Source organism: Zeugodacus cucurbitae, chromosome 4 (genome assembly GCF_028554725.1).
Source record: "Zeugodacus cucurbitae isolate PBARC_wt_2022May chromosome 4, idZeuCucr1.2, whole genome shotgun sequence".
Lineage (NCBI taxonomy): Eukaryota > Metazoa > Arthropoda > Insecta > Diptera > Tephritidae > Zeugodacus > Zeugodacus cucurbitae.
The window spans coordinates 73822202-73845321 of NC_071669.1; the positions used below are offsets into that span (position 1 = coordinate 73822202).

The 23120-nt window shown below is 37.4% G+C and overlaps 5 protein-coding genes and 1 long non-coding RNA gene across 30 annotated transcripts in view; 3 read left to right on the forward strand and 3 right to left on the reverse strand.

The window, feature by feature from the left end:
* The window catches only part of LOC105210957 (ankyrin-3), an 89176-nt gene extending 75183 nt beyond the window's left edge, over nucleotides 1-13993 (forward strand). For 12 of the 17 annotated variants that reach the window (XM_054229746.1, XM_054229747.1, XM_054229748.1 and 9 more), the window contains 5 exons: nucleotides 3076-3126; nucleotides 4297-5097; nucleotides 5333-5620; nucleotides 6703-11945; nucleotides 12873-13993. In XM_054229746.1, the coding sequence (XP_054085721.1) occupies nucleotides 3076-3126; nucleotides 4297-5097; nucleotides 5333-5620; nucleotides 6703-11837 (6275 nt within the window). In that variant the 3' untranslated portion in view covers nucleotides 11838-11945; nucleotides 12873-13993. The remainder of the gene's footprint in view (nucleotides 1-3075; nucleotides 3127-4296; nucleotides 5098-5332; nucleotides 5621-6702; nucleotides 11946-12872) is intronic. The other 5 variants (XM_054229758.1, XM_054229753.1, XM_054229759.1 and 2 more) reach the window with 5 other exon arrangements.
* Nucleotides 1-13993, forward strand: part of LOC105212915 (uncharacterized) — a 55896-nt gene extending 41903 nt beyond the window's left edge. For 4 of the 7 annotated variants that reach the window (XM_054229765.1, XM_054229771.1, XM_054229767.1 and 1 more), the window contains exons 2-4: nucleotides 219-2564; nucleotides 3076-3126; nucleotides 4297-4369. In XM_054229765.1, coding sequence (XP_054085740.1) covers nucleotides 302-2431 — 2130 coding nt within the window. In that variant the 5' untranslated portion in view covers nucleotides 219-301 and the 3' untranslated portion in view covers nucleotides 2432-2564; nucleotides 3076-3126; nucleotides 4297-4369. Of the gene's footprint in view, nucleotides 1-218; nucleotides 2565-3075; nucleotides 3127-4296; nucleotides 4403-6702; nucleotides 6792-12872 lie in introns of those variants that run through there. The other 3 variants (XM_054229769.1, XM_054229768.1, XM_054229770.1) reach the window with 3 other exon arrangements.
* LOC105212917 (uncharacterized) lies at nucleotides 11747-14707 on the reverse strand. Of its 2 annotated transcripts, none has more exons than XR_008471058.1 (4): nucleotides 14395-14707; nucleotides 14271-14321; nucleotides 13995-14193; nucleotides 11747-12968 (listed from the first exon to the last, which is right to left on the reverse strand). It is a non-coding gene; the product is annotated as an uncharacterized LOC105212917 (long non-coding RNA). The 2 variants fall into 2 exon arrangements; XR_851749.3 differs by having other exon boundaries at nucleotides 13995-14101; nucleotides 14395-14686.
* Nucleotides 14708-14949: 242 nt separating this feature from the next.
* Nucleotides 14950-18062, forward strand: LOC105212918 (uncharacterized). Its single transcript, XM_029040747.2, has 3 exons — nucleotides 14950-15351; nucleotides 15409-16181; nucleotides 16556-18062. Exons 2-3 carry the CDS (start codon nucleotides 15638-15640, stop codon nucleotides 17491-17493), a joined length of 1482 nt encoding a protein of 493 aa, XP_028896580.1. The 5' UTR covers nucleotides 14950-15351; nucleotides 15409-15637; the 3' UTR covers nucleotides 17494-18062.
* Nucleotides 18063-18195: 133 nt separating this feature from the next.
* On the reverse strand, nucleotides 18196-18859 carry LOC114804085 (peptidoglycan-recognition protein SD-like). The gene is made up of 2 exons (XM_029040736.1): nucleotides 18650-18859; nucleotides 18196-18576 (listed from the first exon to the last, which is right to left on the reverse strand). The coding sequence occupies exons 1-2, from the start codon at nucleotides 18857-18859 to the stop codon at nucleotides 18196-18198; spliced, it is 591 nt and encodes a 196-aa protein (XP_028896569.1).
* A 1570-nt stretch (nucleotides 18860-20429) lies between these two features.
* On the reverse strand, nucleotides 20430-22493 carry LOC105212921 (peptidoglycan-recognition protein SC2). Of its 2 annotated transcripts, none has more exons than XM_011185290.3 (4): nucleotides 22235-22493; nucleotides 21939-22076; nucleotides 21596-21732; nucleotides 20430-21535 (listed from the first exon to the last, which is right to left on the reverse strand). In XM_011185290.3, exons 1-4 carry the CDS (start codon nucleotides 22491-22493, stop codon nucleotides 21155-21157), a joined length of 915 nt encoding a protein of 304 aa, XP_011183592.1. In that variant the 3' UTR covers nucleotides 20430-21154. The 2 variants fall into 2 exon arrangements, with proteins under 2 accessions (XP_011183592.1, XP_011183591.1); XM_011185289.3 differs by having other exon boundaries at nucleotides 21921-22076.
* Between the last annotated feature and the right edge of the window lie 627 nt (nucleotides 22494-23120).

The following is a 23120-nucleotide window of genomic DNA, read 5'->3' on the forward strand; positions in this document are numbered from 1 at the left end:
CTACGCAAACATCTCACGAAAGTGTAACAAACGCGTCAATTAAGTAAATGTGCTGTTGCTGGTATTCATACAACAAAGTTTAGAGTAGCGATGCTTTTGTATGAATACCGTCCAATGCTTTAAATGCTTTCGTAAATTTTATTCGATTATTTTATGTTAATTTGATACAATTGGAAATAACTCAAAATTTAAAATCAATTTGACTCTTCCACAAATAGCGAAAACTCAAAACTCAAACTATTAATAAGAACATTTAAATTACTCTAACTAAACCAATCCAAACCAAACGAAAGAAAACAAAATGTCCACAAAGCTTCCCATCATTTCCGTTACCACCAACGATCATTCGGAATTGGAATCCTCTGATGATTCCAACAGCAATGATATGGATTATAATTTTAATACGGGTGAGGTCACAGATGTTGAGGATTTCGATAGTCAGACTGATTTGAAGATATTGCCAACCCAGAAAGCTCCCACCCATATGCTCAACGTACCTAAAGTCGGTGAGAGAGACAATGATGCCACCGATATTGAAGACTACAATGACACCGATTCTGATGATGGCGAAGATGAAAAGAGCAATGTTTATCCCGAATTAAAGCTATCCCTTCAAGAATTTTTACAGCACGGCCTGCGCGAACAAAGTATGGTTGACAATGAAGCAAAAGAAAAGGTGGAGAACAGAGAGGGAGATTTTTTGCAAGCACAAAACTTGAATCAGACAAATGATTATCTAACGGACTGTGAAGACTACAATACTGATTCAGAATTGGAGAACGGTTGTGAGCGGTCGGTTTGTGTTGACTTAGATGCTGCCGTTGGTGAGCAGAATAGAGTATTCATTGCCGATAGTGCACGTTCCACCAACGAGAATGAAAAGTCTGATGAATACGAAGACTTATCTGTGCTGAGTGATATTAGCGAGCTCGCGTCGGCGCTGTCGGATGTTGCTGGTGCCGGCGCACGCGGTATGTCCGAAGATGAAGTGCTAGAGATGTCAGGCGATGAAGAGGAGTGTCAAATCGTAGTCTCAGAATCTGCATCCGAAAATGAAGATGAAGACCAGGTGTACGGCGATAATGCTAGTAATGCAAGTATACCGCCCATTGATGTTGCCTTCATCAGCAGTGGCAGTCAGCAGCGTCGGAAGTCGACGACTATGTCTCTTAATAAGAATGCTTTTCTGACGGTGGCCAATGCACATGTAGATGAGGTCTTAACAGATGTTGAAAAACTTGACGACTCTGCGGCTGAGGACAGTTTCGATAGTGAGGAAGAAGAGAAATCTATACCTAGAGCGGTTATACTGAGGGCTACTGGCGATGATTCCGGGGACATTACCGATGTGGAAGATGTATTTTGCGACGATGTCGGAACACAGTCCTCAAATGAATTTAACACCATATCGGATGCTGTGCTGCCACCAGTGCATCGTGAGATGGTAGTGCTTAAAGAAGATAAATTTGGAGACACCATCGAAAATGTTATGCCATTAGATCGAGAATATCAGTTTGGTGTCTACAACACCGTATCCGACGATGCGCAAACTGAAGATGAAGATTATTCGTGCGCCGATGATTTGGAACGAAACGTCTCTGTAGCAGAATGTCTAAATGCTGACAATCTAATAGAAGACGAAGTCACTGTACTGAATGAGACGTTAAAACCACAGATTAGCAAGCGTCTCGAATTGCATGCTCACACAGAACCGGTGACAGATATTGAAGAAATCTATGTTGATGGCACAAATAGGCGTAAAAAGCTGAAGACACGAAGTCTGAGCAAAGGAAAAGCAAAACTCTTAGACGTTGTCAGAGTTAAAGAGGATGGTGGCACTGACGTCGAAGATATGGATCTAAGCGAACACGGTCTGCCACCAAATGTTATATTGAATGCAGCGCAAAAACTGCAACAAGACGACAGCATTGATAAAGCCACCGACATAGAGGATATCAGCGCTGATGACGTGTCGGATGCATCCGATAACGAAGCCCAATGCGAAGCGGATGTTGGCAGTTCGACTTTAAAGGCGTACATAGTGAGTAACAGCAATATTATGCTGGCAATAGAGACAGACGGCCAACGGAAGTCTTGCATAAATCATTTGCAAACTTTGACATTAGGCGGCGGTGGCAGCGGTGGTGATGGTACCAATCCACCAAATACCGATATTGAAGATGTGCAGTGCCCATCTGAGGCCGACGACGCTGACAGCGATAAAGTTGTGGATGCCTCGCGCGTTTGCAATTGCGCTGATTTCAACGAGCTGTTAAATGAAAGTTACACTGTGGTACACGAGAAGAACACCAATAGCTTTAACGCCGAAGCTGAGAAACTTCATATGAAAGGCAATGTCGAAACTCGCGATGCGCATACAGACATCGAATACGTTGAATCCGACGAATCGGCTGCCAGAGCCAGCAACTAAAACGAGTACCCAATCAATACATACAATAATACAGCTCACAAAGAAAGCAAACACAAATCAGAAAACAAAACAACAAAAAAATAAATAAAATTAAAAAAAAAAAAATAAAAAATAAAAAAACTCAACATAATTTGTAAGTAAAAAACGTTTCATATATTCCTACATATAATTAAAAAAAAAAATTTAAAACACTATCTCATCTGGATATTTGAATATTGCTAGTGATGTCAACGTTTTTGCATTTTAAGTAAAACAAATTATAATAATTAATGCATATTAAAATACACTAACAAATATGAATGTCAGTTGTCGTCATTACTACTAACAAACTCCCGATTACCGTTAAACGTCAAATCACATTGCTAACAAAAAGCCTTGAGTTATAAGCACTGGATTTACTAAGTGCGTTTTAACCCTACATAACCATGCCTAGTACGTAGTTATAAAGTTTTCATCTAGTATTTTTAGTCTTGCATCACTTTTCATTGCATTTTGTGGTCATCATTTTATGTTTATGGTACAAACATTTGTCACTCTCCACTCTCCACTCTCCACGCTCACATCACATCTCTATCTTGAATGCCGCCACATTTCAATTCACCGAGTTGCTAATATTGTTTACTTTGTGTGTATGTTTTTTATAGAAACCATAGAAGAAAAGCTCGTTTTAGATGAAGATTCATTCCGAAATATTGGTAAGTCAACAGTTGCAGATATGTATAAAAGTATTCTTTTATTTTCTCAAAAATTGTTATTTTATTTATACATTCTATGTACCTATAATATATATCTATGTATATATAAACAAGAACGATTTCAACCACCCGCTTAGCCTTACCATCACACCTAAAATAATCACAACAACACGCACGCCTCTTCCATTGCATTTATTTAGTTTTAGTTTTAGTTTTAAGCCACTCATTTACACATTTCATTTCTGTTAAGTTCCAAAAGAGAAAACATAACAATTAGAGCATTAGAGCAAAATTTAACAAAACCAGGCGATTATTAATGTTGAAGTTTGGTTGAACACGTACTACTTACTATTGGGGCATTAATACATATATGATTTCGTATTAAACGTCTACGATCTCGCGTTGTTCTTACAGAATAATACTCAGAACTCTATTGTATTCACACAAAATATTCACCAACATATCCAAAAGCACACACATACCACTATACATGCATATGCAGAGAAGTAGAACTGAAGGATAAAGCGTAAGGAAAGCTAAAGCCACTATTTGAATCAACCGTTTTAGAAATAGATGCTGGTGTCATGTTAAATATTGATAATTCTAGTTATTTTCATTCAATAATTTTGTGTGTGTGTGTGTGTGTGTGTGTATCATCTGATGATCATCTGGTAACGCGCTTTAACTATTGCCTCATGAAGAGTGATTACAGAGTTTGAGAGAGGTCGTACTTGAAATTGCTTGCTCGTTCTCAAATGATATCTTAGGCATTACTGGTTTGAGAATGATAACAACGATCAGGTCGCCGTTGAACGTCTTAGGCTCATTTTACACATGATTATAAGTAATTTAAGTGTTCCTTAGTCACCGCTTCTTAAGCTTCACATGCAAACACATCGCATTATCATTACATATATGTATATCTAATATGTTAAACACGACATTAAACACGCTCATAACCACCTCATTATTGCATTGAAAATGGATTTGCACGCTTTGACTAGCCAAGTGGAAGATGCAAAAACAAAATAAAAATGAATTTCGGTTCTTGCCAAATATGTTGCTGTAATTACTCGTACATTCATTTGAATGGTGCTTAAGTATTGGGTTATTGTTGCATTTACATACATATGGTACATACTGTATACGCAATGTGCAATTGTCTTGCAGGCGACGACGTTAAAGAACGAATCATTTGCGCCGCAATCGAAGATAATGACAAAGACAAGTTAATAGATTTTAATGCAGACATTGAAGAAAGAAAAGATAGCGGTATTTATAAATATAGTGATGTGGATGACGTTTATGAAAAATACTCTGATGATGATGATGATGACGATGATGAGGATGATGACGATGATGAAGATCGTAGTAGAAAAGCTGGCGGTGATGAGCTCATCGATTTCGACATCAACACCAACATACGCAAAGAGGCCACAGTGCTGATTGATAACGTGCTCGAAGAGAGCATTAGCATCATTAGCACGCGTCAACAGCAGCAGCATCAGCAGCAAGAAGCCAATGGCTATGATTCACTTAAGCAGGAGTACAATTCAGAAAGTGAAAACTATGCCATAACTTGTGATGATATTGGTGGCTTGGATGTCATCAAATCGCCAACCATTGAGTCTATGTCTGGTAAATCGTTCGACGATAACATGAGCTTCACCGACGAGCAGTGGCTTGGCGCGCAGCAACAAACGCAAGTCCAAGTCGGCGCTTTGCCCGGTGTTGCAGCCACCACAATTAATACCACTACCACCACCACCACCACAACACAACAACAAAAACGGTCACATGATTTGATTAGTCTCAAAGACAGCTTCAAGCCCATGTCAGCAACAGAAACTATAACTACATTAACTACAACAACTACTACGCAAATTGATCCCTTAAACGAAGCTAGTACATATGATGGTAGTGGTGATGTCGATGCTGCTGTTGAAGAAGCAAACTGCAAGGAGGCAAAAGGTAATTTTTGACAAGGCACAGAGCACACAAACATACATATAGACATACACACCTACATATAGTAGAACAATTAATAGATAACATACATCCACATGAACGACATGGGGTGTATAAAAAAATCCGCCCGGACATTAGGTTACCTCATAAACTTTAAACTGTTTTTCAATTACATACATACACACTTATTTTCGTTTCGAAACTGTAGCGTGAATTAACCATATGCATACACCTATAGGTACAGGTACTAGCGATCCCAAAAATGTTACAGAAGATGCCAGTGTTGCAAAGTCTCGGCGCATTGAGCACAAATTCGAAAAGCTCACTTCACATGTCGGCGATATCGACGCGCAGGCATCTGCGTTCGATGCAGATTTCGATGCGATGGTGCAGGACGACGAGATAAGTAATTTGCAAAGTGAGTTTTCGAAAATGAGTTGGGACGATAGTGTGTCGCCCACGACGAACACTTTGGGCGAAATCGGTCAAAATACACCAGATAACGATATACAAGATATAGCAACAGGTATTAAAACCAACATAGTATACATATACTCGTACATATCTACATACATAAATACTTACTAGCATATGCATTATATGAGTTCAGTCATGTGAGTGTAGACTACGCAGCGGCTTAAATGGTTCGATGAGACGTACTTTTTTTATGGAAATACTGAAACGTTTTCGATTGGCGCGGGTAGATGTCAAGCAATTATATCGGCCTGACTTATCTGTTTTTATCAAATTAAGAGTTTGCTATAAGGAAAGAAATATACGAGTATATATTCATTTTGGACCGGTGGCACTAATCTGTAAGTTTTTGAAAATGACTTAGCAAGTGCATGATCGCCGGTGACATCCACTAGAAAATAATAAAACTAGAATATAAACAACACAATTTTCCTGTCGCTAGTCGGTAACACTTATGAAAGTCATAGAGATGACACTCTCACTCGCAGAGCCGCCCTACAGGTATATCTTTAGGGATGATCCAAACAAAAAATTACTGATAGTTGGACAATTCGTATTCGAGCCGAGATACTATACTAATTACATAAGGTCTCCTTAGGATTTTCAAAGAAGAAGTCTTTCGATATCCATCCATCGCCCTTTTTGAAAACGTCCTTACAAGTATATCGTTATATATGTATGTCTAATTAGACATATATATTGGCCCGCGTACATACTACGCATGTATGTAGCTATGTATGTATGCAGTCATGCATCCATAAAGCAATGAAGCGTAAAAGCTAGGTTTTGTTAAAGTTGAGCTCTAATTGCGTATCTAATTTTTAAAGTTTATGATTTTGGTAAGTGCTAACTTGATTTTGCTTTCATAACAAGAAGAGCAATTAAATTGCATGTGAAGAAACAATTTGTATTTACTTTGATAGTTGAATTGAGTAGTTATTTATTTTGCAAACTTATTAATACATATATATAATTTAACTGTTTCAAATAAAACCAATATGCTTTCTATAATCACATTGTCTCTGTCTATCCATTTAGTTTAGCTTATTATCTCCCTTTCATTTCAAACTTGATTTATTCTTCTTTAATACTTTTGAAATACCTTTACTTTCACACTTATTATTACCTTTGTAGAGACAGGCTTTGAATTCGCTAAATCATCCGAAACCACTCCGATACCAACTAGTGCGCCGACTTCTGCCCCAACTGGACATGATGCCCCCACACCCAAGCCTCGCGCCGCCAAATCCGCATCACCCGTGAGAGATATTGGCGACGAATTGACGCAATACCAAAAAAGCGATGAGGCACACAGCATTACCGATTCCTCTGAAATCTTACCCGACCTGTCGATATCTGCTCCCGTGCCTAGGCCACGTTTACAAATGAAACCGACCGATTCGTTCAAGAATTTAGCCGCTCTGGCAAATGAACAATCGGATAGCATTAGTCTGCGTAGCTTGGATATGACCGACGATCTTTCGAAAACCGATGATGTTTCAACAGAAATATCTATTAAATCGTCACATGCACGTGATTATCCCACAACTACCACCATTACGACCGCCTCCGAGGATCGCACAGAATCACTGGAACCAACCAGTGAGATATCAGTAGATGATGCAGAAGCCGACACTGAAAAGTCTGAGCTCTCTGACGGCAGATCAAAAACAAGTTTCTATATTGGTGAATCAAGCCGTAACGTTATAATTAAGACAACACCCACAAAACCAGACGCCGATATAGTGTCCTCCGCCCCAACAACGGCAACAACCGATCAAGCCTTGGAGGAAACAATCGAAGCAAAGGATGTCGCATTGATGAAGGAGATTTCTGTTGATTCGGATGAATCCAATGACGTATTTAAGGAATTTGTGACAATGAAGCGTGAAACGGATGAAGTAGAAAGCAAAATAGTTCGACAAGGTTCCGAAACAAGAAATGACATACTAGAACAAGAGCCAATGAAGGAAAAACCCGATGATGCAACTGTTCTGATCACAGCTGAAATTTCTCAACCAACCGAAGAAAAGGGAGAAACTTCTTTAGATGAGTATGAATGTTTCAAGTTCGGTGGCTCAAAGTCCGATAAACTCGACTTGCAATTAGAAAAGAGTGAATGGGAAACAACAGAGAAAGAGATCCCTATAGCCAAACCCAAGGTAGTACACTCACCACAGCAATTTACTGAATTGCCAAAATCTCTAATTGATGAAGAAATGGTTGCCAGAACATTGGAGGAAGCGCAGGAATCATTGAATGCGGCAAACAATGAGCTGAAGTTCATAGTTAAGGATGGTAAGTCAATCAAAGAGTCACCATCCGAATTTGAATTCCGTTCGATTTCAAACACACTTATTAGCGCTGAGAAAAAAGAAAAGGTTGTAACAGAAGAAAGCTCTGTGCAAAAGGAAGTTAAGGAGCCTAAATTCATGGAAGAAGAAGATATTTCTTCATTCATAGGAATACCAGATACTCTGAAAGAGACCCAACCTCCATCGACATTTGAACCAACAAAACTAACCGAAGCTACTTTTGAAGACACAACAAAAGAGACTCTGAATAAAGAAGCAGTATTTACACATTATGCTCAAGCTAACTTAGATGATGTTAAGGAAGAGCTTAAAGATGAACACGGTTCACTAGGCTTTATATCAACTGGCACTGCAGATGACTACAGCTCAATGGAGGCATTCGCAGCTAAAGAGGAACATGCTTCCCTTGGTTTCGTTTCAACTGAAACTGTGGAGGATTTTAGCTCAATGGAAGATTATTATCAAGAGAAAATTGCCAAAGCAAGCATTGTCACAGAAGAGCCAGATCGGACCCCTAAATCTCCAGCCGAAGATACTAAGCCCGGCGCTACTGGAGTATTTTCAGAAATATGTAACGAACAAACAATGAAACCATTCGAGGAAGTTACGCATCGTATCAAGTCTGAAACTGGAACTGTAGACGTCACGAATAGATGGTCGGTACCCGAAATTGACCAATCGAGCTCCAGTGAGAGTTATTACAAGAGCTTTGAGAAAAACGACAGTCGTCCGTTGTCGTCCGATGTCGAAAATTTAGTGACACAAGGAAATTCTTCGGAATATCAAACAGCATTGGACGTGTCATCAGTAACACGTGAAGCAACCGAATATATAAGCGCAGTTAGCACACTTGAGAGTAGTAGCGGCAAAACGATAAGTTCACATGCAAGCATGAAGAGTTTCGATTCGCAATCCGAAACATCCGGTAATTTAGGCAGTATTGATGTTTCGGAATTATCAGAAACATTGGTAGCGTCCTCTACAGAACCGGATGCTTTGGAAGCTGAAGAATTAGCCCATATTCGTGACTTGCGTGACGATGATGAGGACAGTGATGAAAGTCTTGACATTCAAGATTACAATAAAACCGAACAACAAATGCAAAGATCGCTGATGAAACGTTCACAAGAAATGATATTTAAACCAAAAATCGAGGAGACCAAACCAGAAGAAAAACAATTCGAGAGCGTAATGATCGAAGAGTTTCCTAAACCCAAGGAAGTAGAGAAAACTTGGGGTTTAGCTTATCCTATGGATGAAGCTAAAATAGACGAAGGAAAAGATACAGATCGACCTGAAGATATTTTTCTCTATCACAGCGACATAAGACGCTCCATTGACGACACTAAACTGGCTTCTAGCTTAGACGAAGGTAGCATCCTTTCGGTTAGCATGTCAAGTACATCAAATATAGAAACTGTTGTAGAAAACTTTGAGGATATGATTGGTTCAGCTGGTTCTTCCTCGTTAACTGGCATTGAAGCCTTTGGGTTCCCACACGATGAACAGGCATCTTCATTTTACGAGCATGAAGACACATTTACAATGGAAATGGACAGCAAGGAACACTCTCCACAAGATTCTGCCGCTACAACACCACCCGGTGAAACTCGCAAACGCGGTCATAAGCGGAGCGAGAGCACTTCGATCACTGGTGATGTTTTAAAAGCCATTACGGATAAGGATCTACCAGTAGTGGGGGAAAATAAAGAGTCTGAAAGCGAATCGGACACAGACCCCTATGAATCTGAGTACACCAGACAGTTTCGGTCACCGAATGAACGAAAGAACAATAAAAAGAAAAAGCAAGCAGCTGCCGAAATGGATCATAGTTTTGACCTCGAAAAACGTCCATTTACTCCCTCACAACTTGTGGCTGAGGTTATAGTTGAAGATAGCGCTACCGAGGAGATGGAGGCCGAAGCGATTGAAGAAGAACGGCGACCTTCTCAAAATATGCAAGACTACTCAAATATACCAGATATAACAGTAACTGAGGACTTCCAAAAGTCACCAAGTTTAGAAGAAAATGCTGAGGGTTTTGAAGAGAAGTCGTTATACAAAGTGAAAACACAAGAGGAATTGCACAAGGCTGCTGATGAACCTCTGTACCAGCAGAAACGTGTGGATAAAAGCGAAGAAACATTTCAAAAATTAGTACAAGAACAGTACAAGCAAAAGCTTGCGGATCTCCAACGTCCACAAGTTGGAGATATCGACTACGATGACTATGACAAGGCACCAGATTCCCCAGACTCTTTTGAAATGATTGATCAACCAGATATTTCCGACGATTTTGTGATAATCGAAGAAGTAGCTAAAGAAGCAGATGAAGCTGATTTGGGCGGAAAGAGCATTAAAATTCAACAAACAAAATACGAATCAAAACATGATGAAGATGTTGAAAAAATTATCATAAAATCTGCTCCCGCTGATCCCAAATTAGGTTCTCAAATATTTCGAGATGATCTAAACTTCGAGTTTGAAGAAAGTCCGCCAACTGCGGGCAGTAGCAGCGACCCCCAGGAAGAAAGCGATTCGGGAGACATGGCTGCGTCTAACAAACGATGGGTTGAAATGCAACTTACGGACTCACAATTGCGTTATCCATACGACATTACCGGCGGCGTATTAGAGGACATCAAGGAAGAGGATGGCGAGTTCGAAGTGGGCAGTAGTCGCATAAGCAGTTTTAAAGACTCCTTTTCCAGTACACCTGAGTATGATGTTATGGCAGCAAGACGATATTACGCACGTGGCGAACATGATGATTTGTCTATGAATAGTTTGCAAGAATTCGAATCGCTTGAACAAGCCATTTCGTTGGAGAATCGCAATAAAACCCATCAGGGTTCAACGGACTCTAGTAACGGTAGTTTCACTCGACGCTACATGGTCCGTCACAGTGGCAATGCCACAGCACAAGGCGATGATATATCAATTTCAAGCCTTAAAGAATTTGAGGGTCTGGAGAATGCGTGCATAGAAGCACACTTGATTGAGATCAAAGCCAAAGAAGAGGCAGCCATGCTTTCACGGTCGGACGACTCGAACAAGTCAAATGATAGTGATCGAGAAAACGGTGCCAGCAATGTTGTTGTAAGCAAAGTAACACGTACCGTAACACGCACCGAAGTGCTGCCGGCACAACAGCAAACTATTGAAGCGCTTCTCAAACAGAAGTTGGAAGAATGCGAAGGTCGAGAGGCAATGATAAAATTTACGGAAATGTCAACAGAGCCATTGGAGACAAAAATTAAACTGGATAAACAGGACTCGGAGAAAGGCAGTGTAGACAGTTTGGAGATCAACAAAAGTCTAGATATGCGTTCTAGCAGCATTGGAAGTTTCGAAATATCAAAGGATGCAACAACACGCTCGGATATCGACTCGTTGGAAACTGATCGAAAACAACCTACACGTGAAGAGAGCATCGATTCGATGGAAAATGAACAGTTTGATTTATTGGCTAGATTTCCAACGGGCGAAACGACACTCGGCGAAGGTCTGACAACGACTACAACAACCACCACTACGACTACAGATGCGGAAGGACATGAACACATCGTGACACAGACCATCACTACAACCACAAGCGCCAGCGGCAGTATAAACTTAGATTTCCCCTCGGGCCAGCTACACAAAGACGCATCGGCCGACTCACTTTGCATTGAACAAACCAATACGAGTTCAGCAGGCACTACTGCTACTTATCAGACCAGTGCTGGGAATTCGCAAATGTCAGGGAGTGTGACCAGTTGTGCATCCAGCACACTCATGGAGGACTCATATCCGGGTGTAAACTCCAGTCTGACATCGTCTAGCTTCTGGTCACACGAGGAATCAACGGTTGTGGAAGATAAGAATGTGTTTGAGGAAGTATTGCTGGAAGATGCTGAGGCTCTAAAACGTCGCCAAGCGCAGCATCGACAAGAGTACGACGACCAGCACTAGACGATATGGAGGATAGCGAAAAACGATAATGCAATTAGAAATAAACGACACGCATAAATATACATAATTAAGGGATTACAAGCTTTTTATACATACATCCGTGGTTAGGTAAGCGCAACACTTCGCACATTTTCACTGAGTTCCCATTAGTAGCTAGCTACCTACATATGTATTTGTATTCCCATAAATGTATCCGTGCAGAAAAGGTTTGATTTTCTCTTGCAGACCTCTGTCTTTATAATTCTTTCATAAAATTCGTTGTCTTCACAAAAAAAAAAACAACAACAACAAAAAATGCAGTAGAGCTCAACTAAATGCTTTATAAAAGAACATAATGAGACGAAACATTTAGAACTAAATTGTTTTTTTTTTCTAAACTGTGTTCAGCACGCAGCATTAAATCCTCTGGAATAGACTTGTAACGAATTGGTTACAGCACCTCAAGAAGGTGCTCAAATCATAGACTTCAATTTAAAAGTTCATGAAAACTATTCAAAATTTGTTTCAGCAAAAAAGTTGCTTATAAGAATGAAACAGTAAATTCATTTAAATATACCTACATACATTCATATATGCATCTAAAGTAAATATTTTATAATTTATATAAGCTATTAATATATACAAAGAACAAAGACATTTACCATGGACGAGTTTAGTTCAATTCAATTGCAATTTGTAATCGTTTTCATACTGGATTTCGCAATAAAGTTCATTTATTAACATGTTTTTACATAACTCAATCGTATGTATGTTTTTTATATGAATTCCAACAACATTTTTAAATGAAAATCGAATGTTCAACATCCTTAACCCTTAACTGCACAGTATTTTGCGGAGCATATTCTAGTAAATAAAAGTTTTAGAACATCCTGTAGTTCAGTAGGTACACAGTTGTATAATGCTCATCGGTAAAATGGCTCATCTCCATTTGAATCTTTTCCAGAAAGGTGAAAGAGAAAGTCAAATGACGTTAAGCCATTGAGTGAGTGAGATTTACGTTTGAATAATACTGAAATGTAAATTTTTCTTTTGCAGATTTAAATAAATAAACGCAAACTATTGCTTTATTAATGGTGAGCAGGCGAAGGAAATGGCTTGGGGATCTCGACACATATATTACTGTTACATTCCCTACAGAAATACAAGCATTGCATTTTAGTATTATCGGCGCATCGAAATTTAAGTAATAAACATTAATCTATTAACTAATTCCAATCTACATAGAACACAAGTTTAAACGAAACATTTATAAGCATTACTAAAGGTTATTAATCCACACATATTAACACAACTTTGACATTGTTAAACATTGTTTTTAAGCGATTCTTAATGTACTTATTATATTTAGTTTGCTATAAAAAACAACAACAGCAACAACATGAACCAAATTACTCTTTAAGTGTACGTACATATTATCTGTTAAATGTATGCATCTATTTTCGTTACTTGGCTTTTAACAAAGTAAAAACTAAATGTGAAATGTGAAATAAAATTTAATGAAAAACTTAAAACATGGTTATGCGAACATGTATACTTGTTGCTATTTTAACGGTATGTAATATTTGGAAAAATTAAATTTTCTACGATGCTTTTGATTACGTAAACTGTACGCGGTAAGTTATATTAATATGGGATGTTAGCAAGAATGGAGAAATTACTAACGATGTAGAGTATTTAATATTTTTTAAAACTTATTTGAATATATAAGTCTTTCATATGGATGTAATTTAGTTTAAGCTGCTTCAATGGAATACATGCGTATAAGTTTGCACATGTATGATGCCTTAATAAGAAAAACAAAAATAATAAAAATTATAAAAAAATAGAAATGCTTTTAAAGTGACTTTGTCTTTTTAATTTTTTAATCCAAAGGAGCAAATAAAGCCTAAGCATCTTATTAATTTAAATTTAATATATACATTAAAATAAATTAAGTACAATATTGATGATACATATTTATGTAACAATGCACACACATACATTCATACAAACATACCAAAATGCATGTATTACCAGTTATTATTAGTCAAACTTATTGCAAAGTAAATATTAACATAAATGCATTTCCTATCGATGCATGAGAGGACACAGCATATTTGTAATGCAACACACATGCCTACGATTAACCAAATAAATGCTTAATCTAATAAAACTTACGGCCTTACGCTTCTTTTTTTAATTTTTGTATGAAAAGTCAGTCAGCTAGGCATGGTAAGTGCAAACCTTTACTTTAGTCACAGAAATATGTCTTCCGGGGAACACCACTGAAATTAATAAAATATGGTAATTGAGTGGTTAAACACATTTCGTCACTGGTCTTTGAAGTCTTTACGCTCTTTAAGTCTGAATCCAGATTCTATATTGCCGCATGCATATTTAATGTATGAAAAACTTATAGATGAATGTATTTAATATGCCCAAAGCAGTACCTACCTAAAAAGCTAATCTCCACTTTGTCGTATAAGAATGCGTTGGATTCGTGAACTGCGAAATAAATCAAGACGAAATATACTATTGCACACTTGTTTCCTGAATCAGTTAAATATTATCAACTTACGCACATTAATCAATAACCAAACTATTAGTAGATCCACATAAGAATCTAGTAACTGCTGCTTTATTAGATTTTATTCAAACATTTGAGCAATTGAAATATACATTCTAAATTTTCATTCATGAAAATGTCGTTTAAACAATTTTTTAACTGTCATTTAAAATGTATTACGGATATACTTTAAGCTAGCAGAGATGCCATACTAATTCCAGCTTCAATGATTTACCGAATTACTTTTTCAAACGAGTACCAACGAAATTTTAAAGTGAAATGTAAAATAATTGTAATGATTTAACCATATTTAGACTAGAAGTTACGAGTATGATAAATTATAAGGTTAATTTGAGACTTGTCCTTTTTATCTATTATTTTCTCTTTGAACACACCCTACGCCGCAGGCAAAATGTAGTTACAAAAAAACAGGATGATTCATATTTCAATGATTTGTTCAAATATCAAATTATGAATTGGTGAGATGGTAGCACTCTTTCGAAAAATGCAACCCTGCTCGCCGCGTCAGCTGAGTATCAAACAGCTGTTTTCACGAAAACAAGAAATATGAATTGAACTCTAATTCGTTTTCTACACGAATTCTGATTGAACGTGTTAAAGAAACATAAAAACAGAAAACTGATTGCTGTTTTAAAAAAGTTTATTAATTTTTCATTAACCATAAAGGGTTACTTGCAAATTATATAAATAGTAGAGTAACCAGTGGTAAAATAAGTAATTTAATTCTCCGAAAAGTCGTTCATATTTATATGAATATTCGAAGTTGGTGCATAATCGGGTGCAGAAGCAAAAACATAATAGCAACAACTCTAGCATCAAGTATTGCCGATCAGCCGTCGGGGTGTGTACGTTTGTGCTGCCTGCTGCCATTTTTCTGTGTGTATATTTGTTGTTGGTCGCCTTGTGTTGCTCGAAGTTCGTTGGTTCGACATTCCAAGAAAAAATCAGGTTGGTGAAAATCAAATAAAAATATCTGTCTTCAATCGGATTGACTGTGCATAATAGGCCACACCTAATCAACCCTATACCTATAATAAACAATATCCAAAAACGGCTTAGACGAAATAATTGTTTACTTGGGATCTCTATCCGTTGAATTTAATCGAAAGGCGTGTTTTTACAATACTTGAAAACGAAAATCGATTTCGTTTTCGGGCTCGTGTTCTGTGAAAAGTTCGCTGGCACGTCAGCCCATTCAGTAAAAGACGGAGAAAAGCTAAAATATATCAAAAATATGGAGAAATTAAAAATAAAAACTATTGGCGTACTCCGTGAACGCGAAGGTGTTGCAAATGATAATGGTAATGCCGTGTGTCGTGTGATGACTCTTTCAACTGCAATTACAGACAGTGCTGTTGGAAGTGTTGCTATTGTCGGACAAGGTGAAGATGTGAAAGACGACGGCGGTGGAGGGGGTGGCAATTATGCACCAACCAACCGAAACACTACTGCATCAGCACTTACTCGACAATTACCAAAAATGTCTGCTTTGGATTTGGCCGGTATATTGAATTGTAAACGACGATTGGAATGGACAAAAGAATGGCTGAAAAAGAATCAAGCTGAGCTATTGAGCAAAGAAAACCTACGGAAAGAGATACTATTCCGAAGTAATGAAATATACCACTTCAATTGCTTCTTCAACATAACGGAAAGACAGTTTCGCTATTTGGTGAATAAACTATCACCAGTTATAAGTTCCTATGAACCTCATCGAAAGAAGAAATCATTCAGTGCAGAAGAGCGAATCGCTATTACGCTTAAGTATTTGGCAACGGGTAAGTTCTGATAAATGTTTTTACACGTTTTTTTTTTCATAAACATAAGTTAATGATATATAGCGATCTATATTATCAAGAGGCTGTCCAGTTTTTAATACGTGAATGTAGTATCCGTATCCTAATGTACATACATATGTATGTCTAGAAAGTTTACAAAATATAAAGGAAAAGGGCATTTCGAAATTTAAACAAAAATAAAATGGAAAATGATGGTAATAAGTATTAAATCGATCGCTCGCAATCTTTATTTGTCTCGCAGAACAAAGTTTACGGGATCAGCTAGTATTATATAAAATAAATTCAATATATAGATAAACTCATTGAAAAAGCATATGACTACAACATTAAAACATGTTATTGAATATTTTCAGGTGAAGTACATTCGTGTCGTAACTATTGCTTCCGTGCCTCGAAACCTGTGATACTAAAAATGATAGCCAACATATGCCTCAATATATACGAATTACTCAAGGATCCATTTGTATCACTACCAAAGACTGATGAGCAATGGCAAAATGTGGCGAACGAGTTTCAGAGAAAACACCGTATGCTGAATTGCGCTGGGAATTTGTCCATGCAACAAATCAGGTTCCATTCTTCTTCGCGGGCCGAGGAGCAAATAGACTTTATCAACAAACAACCACTCATATTCACATCAATAGTAGATATTAATGATAACTTCCTGTACATCGATATCGAAAAAACTGAAGCGGAAGCTTCCGATGAAATCTATGAGAAATCCACATTTAGACAGTTAGTTGAAAATGACGAGGTTAAACTGCCAGTGAGTTACGAAGCACAAGATGACATTAGTCAATCATACTATTTTGCAAGTAAATGTGGTTTGCCCTTGAAGCCTTATCTCCTCAGCGGACCGACCGATGTGCCAAATAACTCGCGAGTTAATTACAATAATATCATGAATATGGTTAATAAGCATACCGAAAATGCATTACGAATGCTAGCTAATATATTTCCCATATTATCGCAACCACTGCGGATTGATGAGGAGAACGGTCGTAAAATGATTCTCGGCTGTGTGACGTTGTATAACTTCCTCCGAAAAACAGATCGTGGATTCTTCACACAAACGAAAAATATTGCATTACGAAATGATTGGGTGGACGACGATTGTATACTGATAGCAAGTGAGGAGGAGCATGGTTTTAACGAAGACTACACACCAAAAGTTACAATGACCAATTGCTTTCAAAATTTACATAACCAGAAGGGCGACTCACAATTGGGCGCAGCCAAGAGAGATCATATAATTAAAAGTTTAGAAGAAATATGTGGAAATATACAGTAAGGAAATACACTAAACCCAAAACAGACATAGTAGTAGTGATGCGTATGCGACAACGCAAACGAAGACTACGCAAAGATGTGATTCCACTAAAATAAAAATAAAAGACGGTAGAATATTACTTCTATAGTTTTTGTCTTGATTTGATATGCAGCATTGTAATGGAGGATTAGCCTACGGATTACACATACATACATACATCCAAATACTAATAGCTCGAATCTAAATGTGTAATATACGAGTAAAATGTGTGTGAAAATCAGCTGCTTTGTACATAGTTTGCCATTTGAATGTAACTACAATTTAATTTATTTCGTAAGCAGGCAATTTCACTTTCAGCACCTTTAGAAAATATGTACATACATATGCATATATATATATATATGTTTGTTGAGGTACATATAATTTTATGTAAGAAACCGTTATAAGAAACGGTAGGTTTTTTTTCTTTTCTTTTGTTATAATTAAGTAATGCCAAGATGTACGCAATTACATACATTTACTGAATTTTCCAATAGAACTGTGAGATTTAATTTAAAATAAAACACTGGCAATAATTCGCATGAAACTGACTACACACTCTTTTTTTATTATGTATATTTGTTGTTTTTGCACTATCTTTAACAGTATCAAATGAAGTCGCCGTTTTTATTTTGTAATGAGCAAACTATGTTCGACAACTATATAACACGTGGATGTTGCATTCTATCGTGCTCTACGTGCCCAATGTGGCCACAGCTTGATGATCTTATATAAAGCCGCACCTGGACTTAAAGTGGACGTCAGCTGACGATGTCCCAAGAGTTTGTAATCCCCTGCCAATTTGGACGTGCGCAAACCCATTTCCAGGAGAGACTTAGCGGCCTCTAAGGCCTGGTCAGTGGGTGGATCATTTTCAAATGTGCCAATGAATGCCACGCTTACGCTACCATTATTGTAGTTCTTTACGGCGGCCCCCATGGCATCCCAACCGCGCCCCTCATACACATTCCCATCATTGCCAATCAGGAAGTTGTAGCCAATATCATCGAAATGTAAGTCTAGATGATATTTTTGAATATTACGCACTTGTTGCGAGCAGCTGTCCTAAAGGGATGATTGAAAATTGAAATGTTAAGAGATCATGTACCAAGTGTTGCTTTAGAAATCATTAACTCACGACATCTTGGCAACCGGCACCGGCTGTGTGTATAATAATAACGCGACCAATTGGCAAAGCCTGCTCACTGAGCTCATTAATCGACTCGACACCGTTCCACTGCGATTTGCTAATAATATTTGGATCAGCAGCTGTTATTTTCGTTCCACAGGCGGAGATGATTGTGAATAACAGAAGATTTCTTATTAACCGCTTGGTGATTTGATACATTTTACTCAGCGTGATCGGTTCGTTAGAAGACAGAGCTACACCACTACTGACAATGTCGGCTACAGCACAGCTACTTCATGGGTGAGTTGTGTGAAAAGTACTCGAATGTCATTATCTCAGAATACTGAGCGAGTATATTTTTATATACATAAATACATATGTATGTACATGCACATAGATATAATAAGGTACACAATCGCTTGCGGATACTTATAAAACGTACTTGTATCTGAGTCTCGCAAATTTCTATACAAATTAATTACTCTGAGCAATGAAAAGGGTTCCGAAACTTATTTTTGAATTTTGAGACCAAATTGTGTGTTGTGTGTTATTAACCCGTTCAAGATTGCACCAAAGTGCTGGACACTCGGCTAGAGTTTATCCTACGTGTGGCAGGATAAAAACCACTTTCATATCCGTGTACCCTTAGAGGGAAAGAGAAGCCTGGGTACAAAATTATTACTCACTAAAGTCAAATCGGCGGTTATGGCTCAATGTGAATACATACAGTTATGTTCATAATAATAACAGTGCCTATATATGAATGGGAAAACGCTGTAGTTTTTCAATGCCGCTCTACTCAGACTCATACTCTAATTGGAATGGTCCTTAATGTTCCGAGATATTATAATTTATACAGTAATGTTTTCGGTCATATGTCATTTAATAGAATTTGAGTTGATTGCATTTCTAATTCTTCGTAGCAGAGCTGGAAACAATCGTATCATATCTATTCCTTTCCTACTGACTAATTGAGATTTATTTACAGAAAATGTTTTGACATGTTAAGCTCAACTTATATAATTGTATTAGTCTCCACACCATGAACATTTAATGAAGCACTGATAATATTGTAAGAGATCAGAGTGATGTAATGAATCACTGCTATTATTACGCATACAACTGTGAGAGTGTATTTAAATTGTTTTGCGAATAATTTGAATTTTGTGCTCTACTCGAGTAGGCGATAGATAACCCATGGTACTTTTTCTGTTTTCCCATAACGTCATTATTTTCTATTAATAAAAAATCAAGCCGCACCTCGCCTCTTCGCAAGCTGGACTGAGTTACGAGAACACGACATTGTTAATGAGCATTGCTATTAATCATATTGTACATGCGCTCGCATATGATATTACGATACTAGGGGGGGCTTTTGCAAAACACATAATAAGAATAATATGTATGTCGGTTGAAATTATTTTGGAGTCAATTCGAGATATTTTAGTGGACTTTTTTCATTGCATAAAAAACTTTTACATATTCATCCTGCATCTAATTATATATAGAATGAACCGATTGGCAGATCTACACTTCAATATCCCTTGATTTTGCAGTAAATAAGTAAAATAATCTACGATTTATCAGAAATTATTCATATCAACTGGGAGATCGTAATCCTTAAATAACTACATATGGAAGCTAGGGGAAGGTTTGAATCACTATAAATGGAAGCTAGGGTTTGAAACACTTTTGCCAACATCCGGAACATGTGGAACCAAAAAGCTTTATACCCTCACGATGGACGGCTTGGCAATTTCCAAGTACAGGAGAAATGTACAAACATATCTATGTATGTATATACCAAGTACATTCCATATGACTATATAATTATATTTATTTAAATATTGATACAACTACTATAAATATAGGCACAAAAGCGTTCAATATTACTAGACAAATTAGATTCTTTTTGAACTTTTCTTTGCCTTTCTGTTGTCCCTCTTCCATTTGCGCTTCCGTTACGTCCATTGTTTGGCATGTGCTCCTTTCCTGTTTTAATGTTAAGATTTTTAAATTTTATTGTTATTGTATAACTCGTATTTCACATTCGTTCTCAGCTTTTGAAATGTTAATCGTCAAAAAACCGCCCCTATTTCATAAATATCAAAATCTGTCTAAAATTCGTTACTTAAACGATATATTTTAGGAAATTTAAAATGTATATATAAGGAATTTGAAAGTATTTTTGTTGTGAATTTGAGTGTCAATGAGGATGTCAAAAAACAAAAAATAAATATTTCGCTCTGAAGATCCGTAGCTCAATCCTAAATACGTCCAATACTTAAAAGTGTTGTAAAACTCCTTCGATTTCGCTCTCTGCTACTGCTGCAATTACATTTTTACTGGTTCAGCAAAGGGAATCAGAATAAGGTAATACCTATAGAGAATATATAGTCTACGAGTATATAAAAGTGTAATTATTTTTTTAACTAAATATTTATTTATAATATTATATATGATATTAGCGATAATATAATATTAATCGAATGATCTAAAACGGCCAATATTTATTCAAACGTGTCTGCTCCAGTGTGGCCACTTCATGATGATGCTATACAGTGCTTTGCCGGGACTCTCAGTGGCACTTAGTTGTCGTGCTCCATAAACTCGGTAGTCTTCTGTGAGCACACCTAACTTCACACCCTCATCGATGAGTACTTGGGCAGCCTTCAAGTCGTTTGCTGTGGGCACTTCCACGTTATACGTGCCGATGAATGCAATACAGATGCTATCCTTATTATAGCCGAAGGTGTGGGCGCCTTGCTTATACCAGCCACGTCCTTCGTATACCAGACCATCGCCTCCAACCAGAAAATTATAACCGATATCGCCCCAACCATTTGAGTGTATATGGAAGGCTTGCACGCTTTGCACTCGAGCATCGCATTGAACCTGAAAGTTCGAGAACTTAGTTGTTCGTTTGGACTACACATGTATTCACTTGTAACTGACCCTGTTCTCGCATTTGTTGCCGACATGGGCGATGATGACCCGCTTTATTGGTAGTTTCAGTTTATCCAGATTGTCTTGCTCAGGCTCTCCAAACCATTCATTTTTACCAATTACCAATGACGCGTTCGAACGAGGCACTGGAAAGAGAGCCCGATAATATAATGAACATAAAAAGCTTTATTAATTTTTAAGATTCTTTAACATAAATATGAAAGAATCTTATTCAAAATATATGAAACGAGATTGTTCGCACATTAATGAGAAATTAACATGTATGGGTCCACTCGTAGGCAAGTGGGTTTATATATTTTCGCATTATATATACCTTCATTGTTTTTGATACCTTCACTGAACAACAGAATTCCGATGAATATTATTAACAGAGCTATGGCACCAATACAGACGAGCACTTGCCGATTAAGCATGGACTTATACGGTGCTGCGGATTGTGTGGGAGAATCGCTGGTTTCAGTGACATTCGCTGAAAATAAGCAAAATCGAACATTTAATTAGAATCTCAAAAAATTACTGAATCAGGACCTTGTAATATGCAAAGAACATCCGAACATTAAATAATAAATAAGTTTAGATTATTTGTTTTTTTCAGAAATGTACCAGTTCATTAACAAAGCAACTCACCTATGTCGACCGAACATGATTTGTGATGACTCTCCAGAGCCTCTACACGTTTCTCCAAGGCAAGCAAATTGGCGGAATCTACTTTGATTTCATTTGATGATTCCTTATTGGGGTTGCCATGATTATTTTCGGGAGTGGTCCCTTCAGCGCTTAAATTATAGGATTCTTTAAGTTCGTGTGGGTTCACTAAGTTCTTGCAATGTTCCTGTTTTGTACCTGCTTTGCAGTCTCCACAATTAGACTCAACTTTGCGACCCATACTCTGCGATGTTTAAAACTTTAGTGCAATAGTAGAAATCGAATCAAAATATTGACGAGTAAAAATGCTTATCTCCCCAACGGTGATTCCCTGCAACCTCTACTTCCTTGTATTTAGCTTTAGAAACAAAAAATTCTTCTGTGGAAGTGATTGAGTAAAGCTCGGTAGCGGTACGTACTATATACGAGTATATATTTACTCATGCATACGTTGTGATAGGGCGGCTCATAAATTAATAAGCTGAGATTTATTTAATCAATCACTAAATAATCAATAGACTAAAAATTCTCAAACTGGAAAAGTTGTAATATTGTTATACTCTCGCAACATGTTGCGCAAAGTATAATAGTTTCTTCACCCCCTAAAACTAAAAGAGTTGGATGTGAGTTATATTAAAATGATGATCAAGATGACGAGTAGAATGGGCAACCCAATGGTATAGTTTGGAAATGGATGAAATCGAAACTCAGGTCAATACTTCCTCTAGCATATGTATATCTCATATACGGATTTTTAAACTTCCGGTGGACTTTATACCGTATTTATCGGTTACTATGTGAAAGTGAAAGTAACATCTTGGATATAATATAAAATGGCTTGGTGGCGCAAATAGTTGAAATCGTTCCA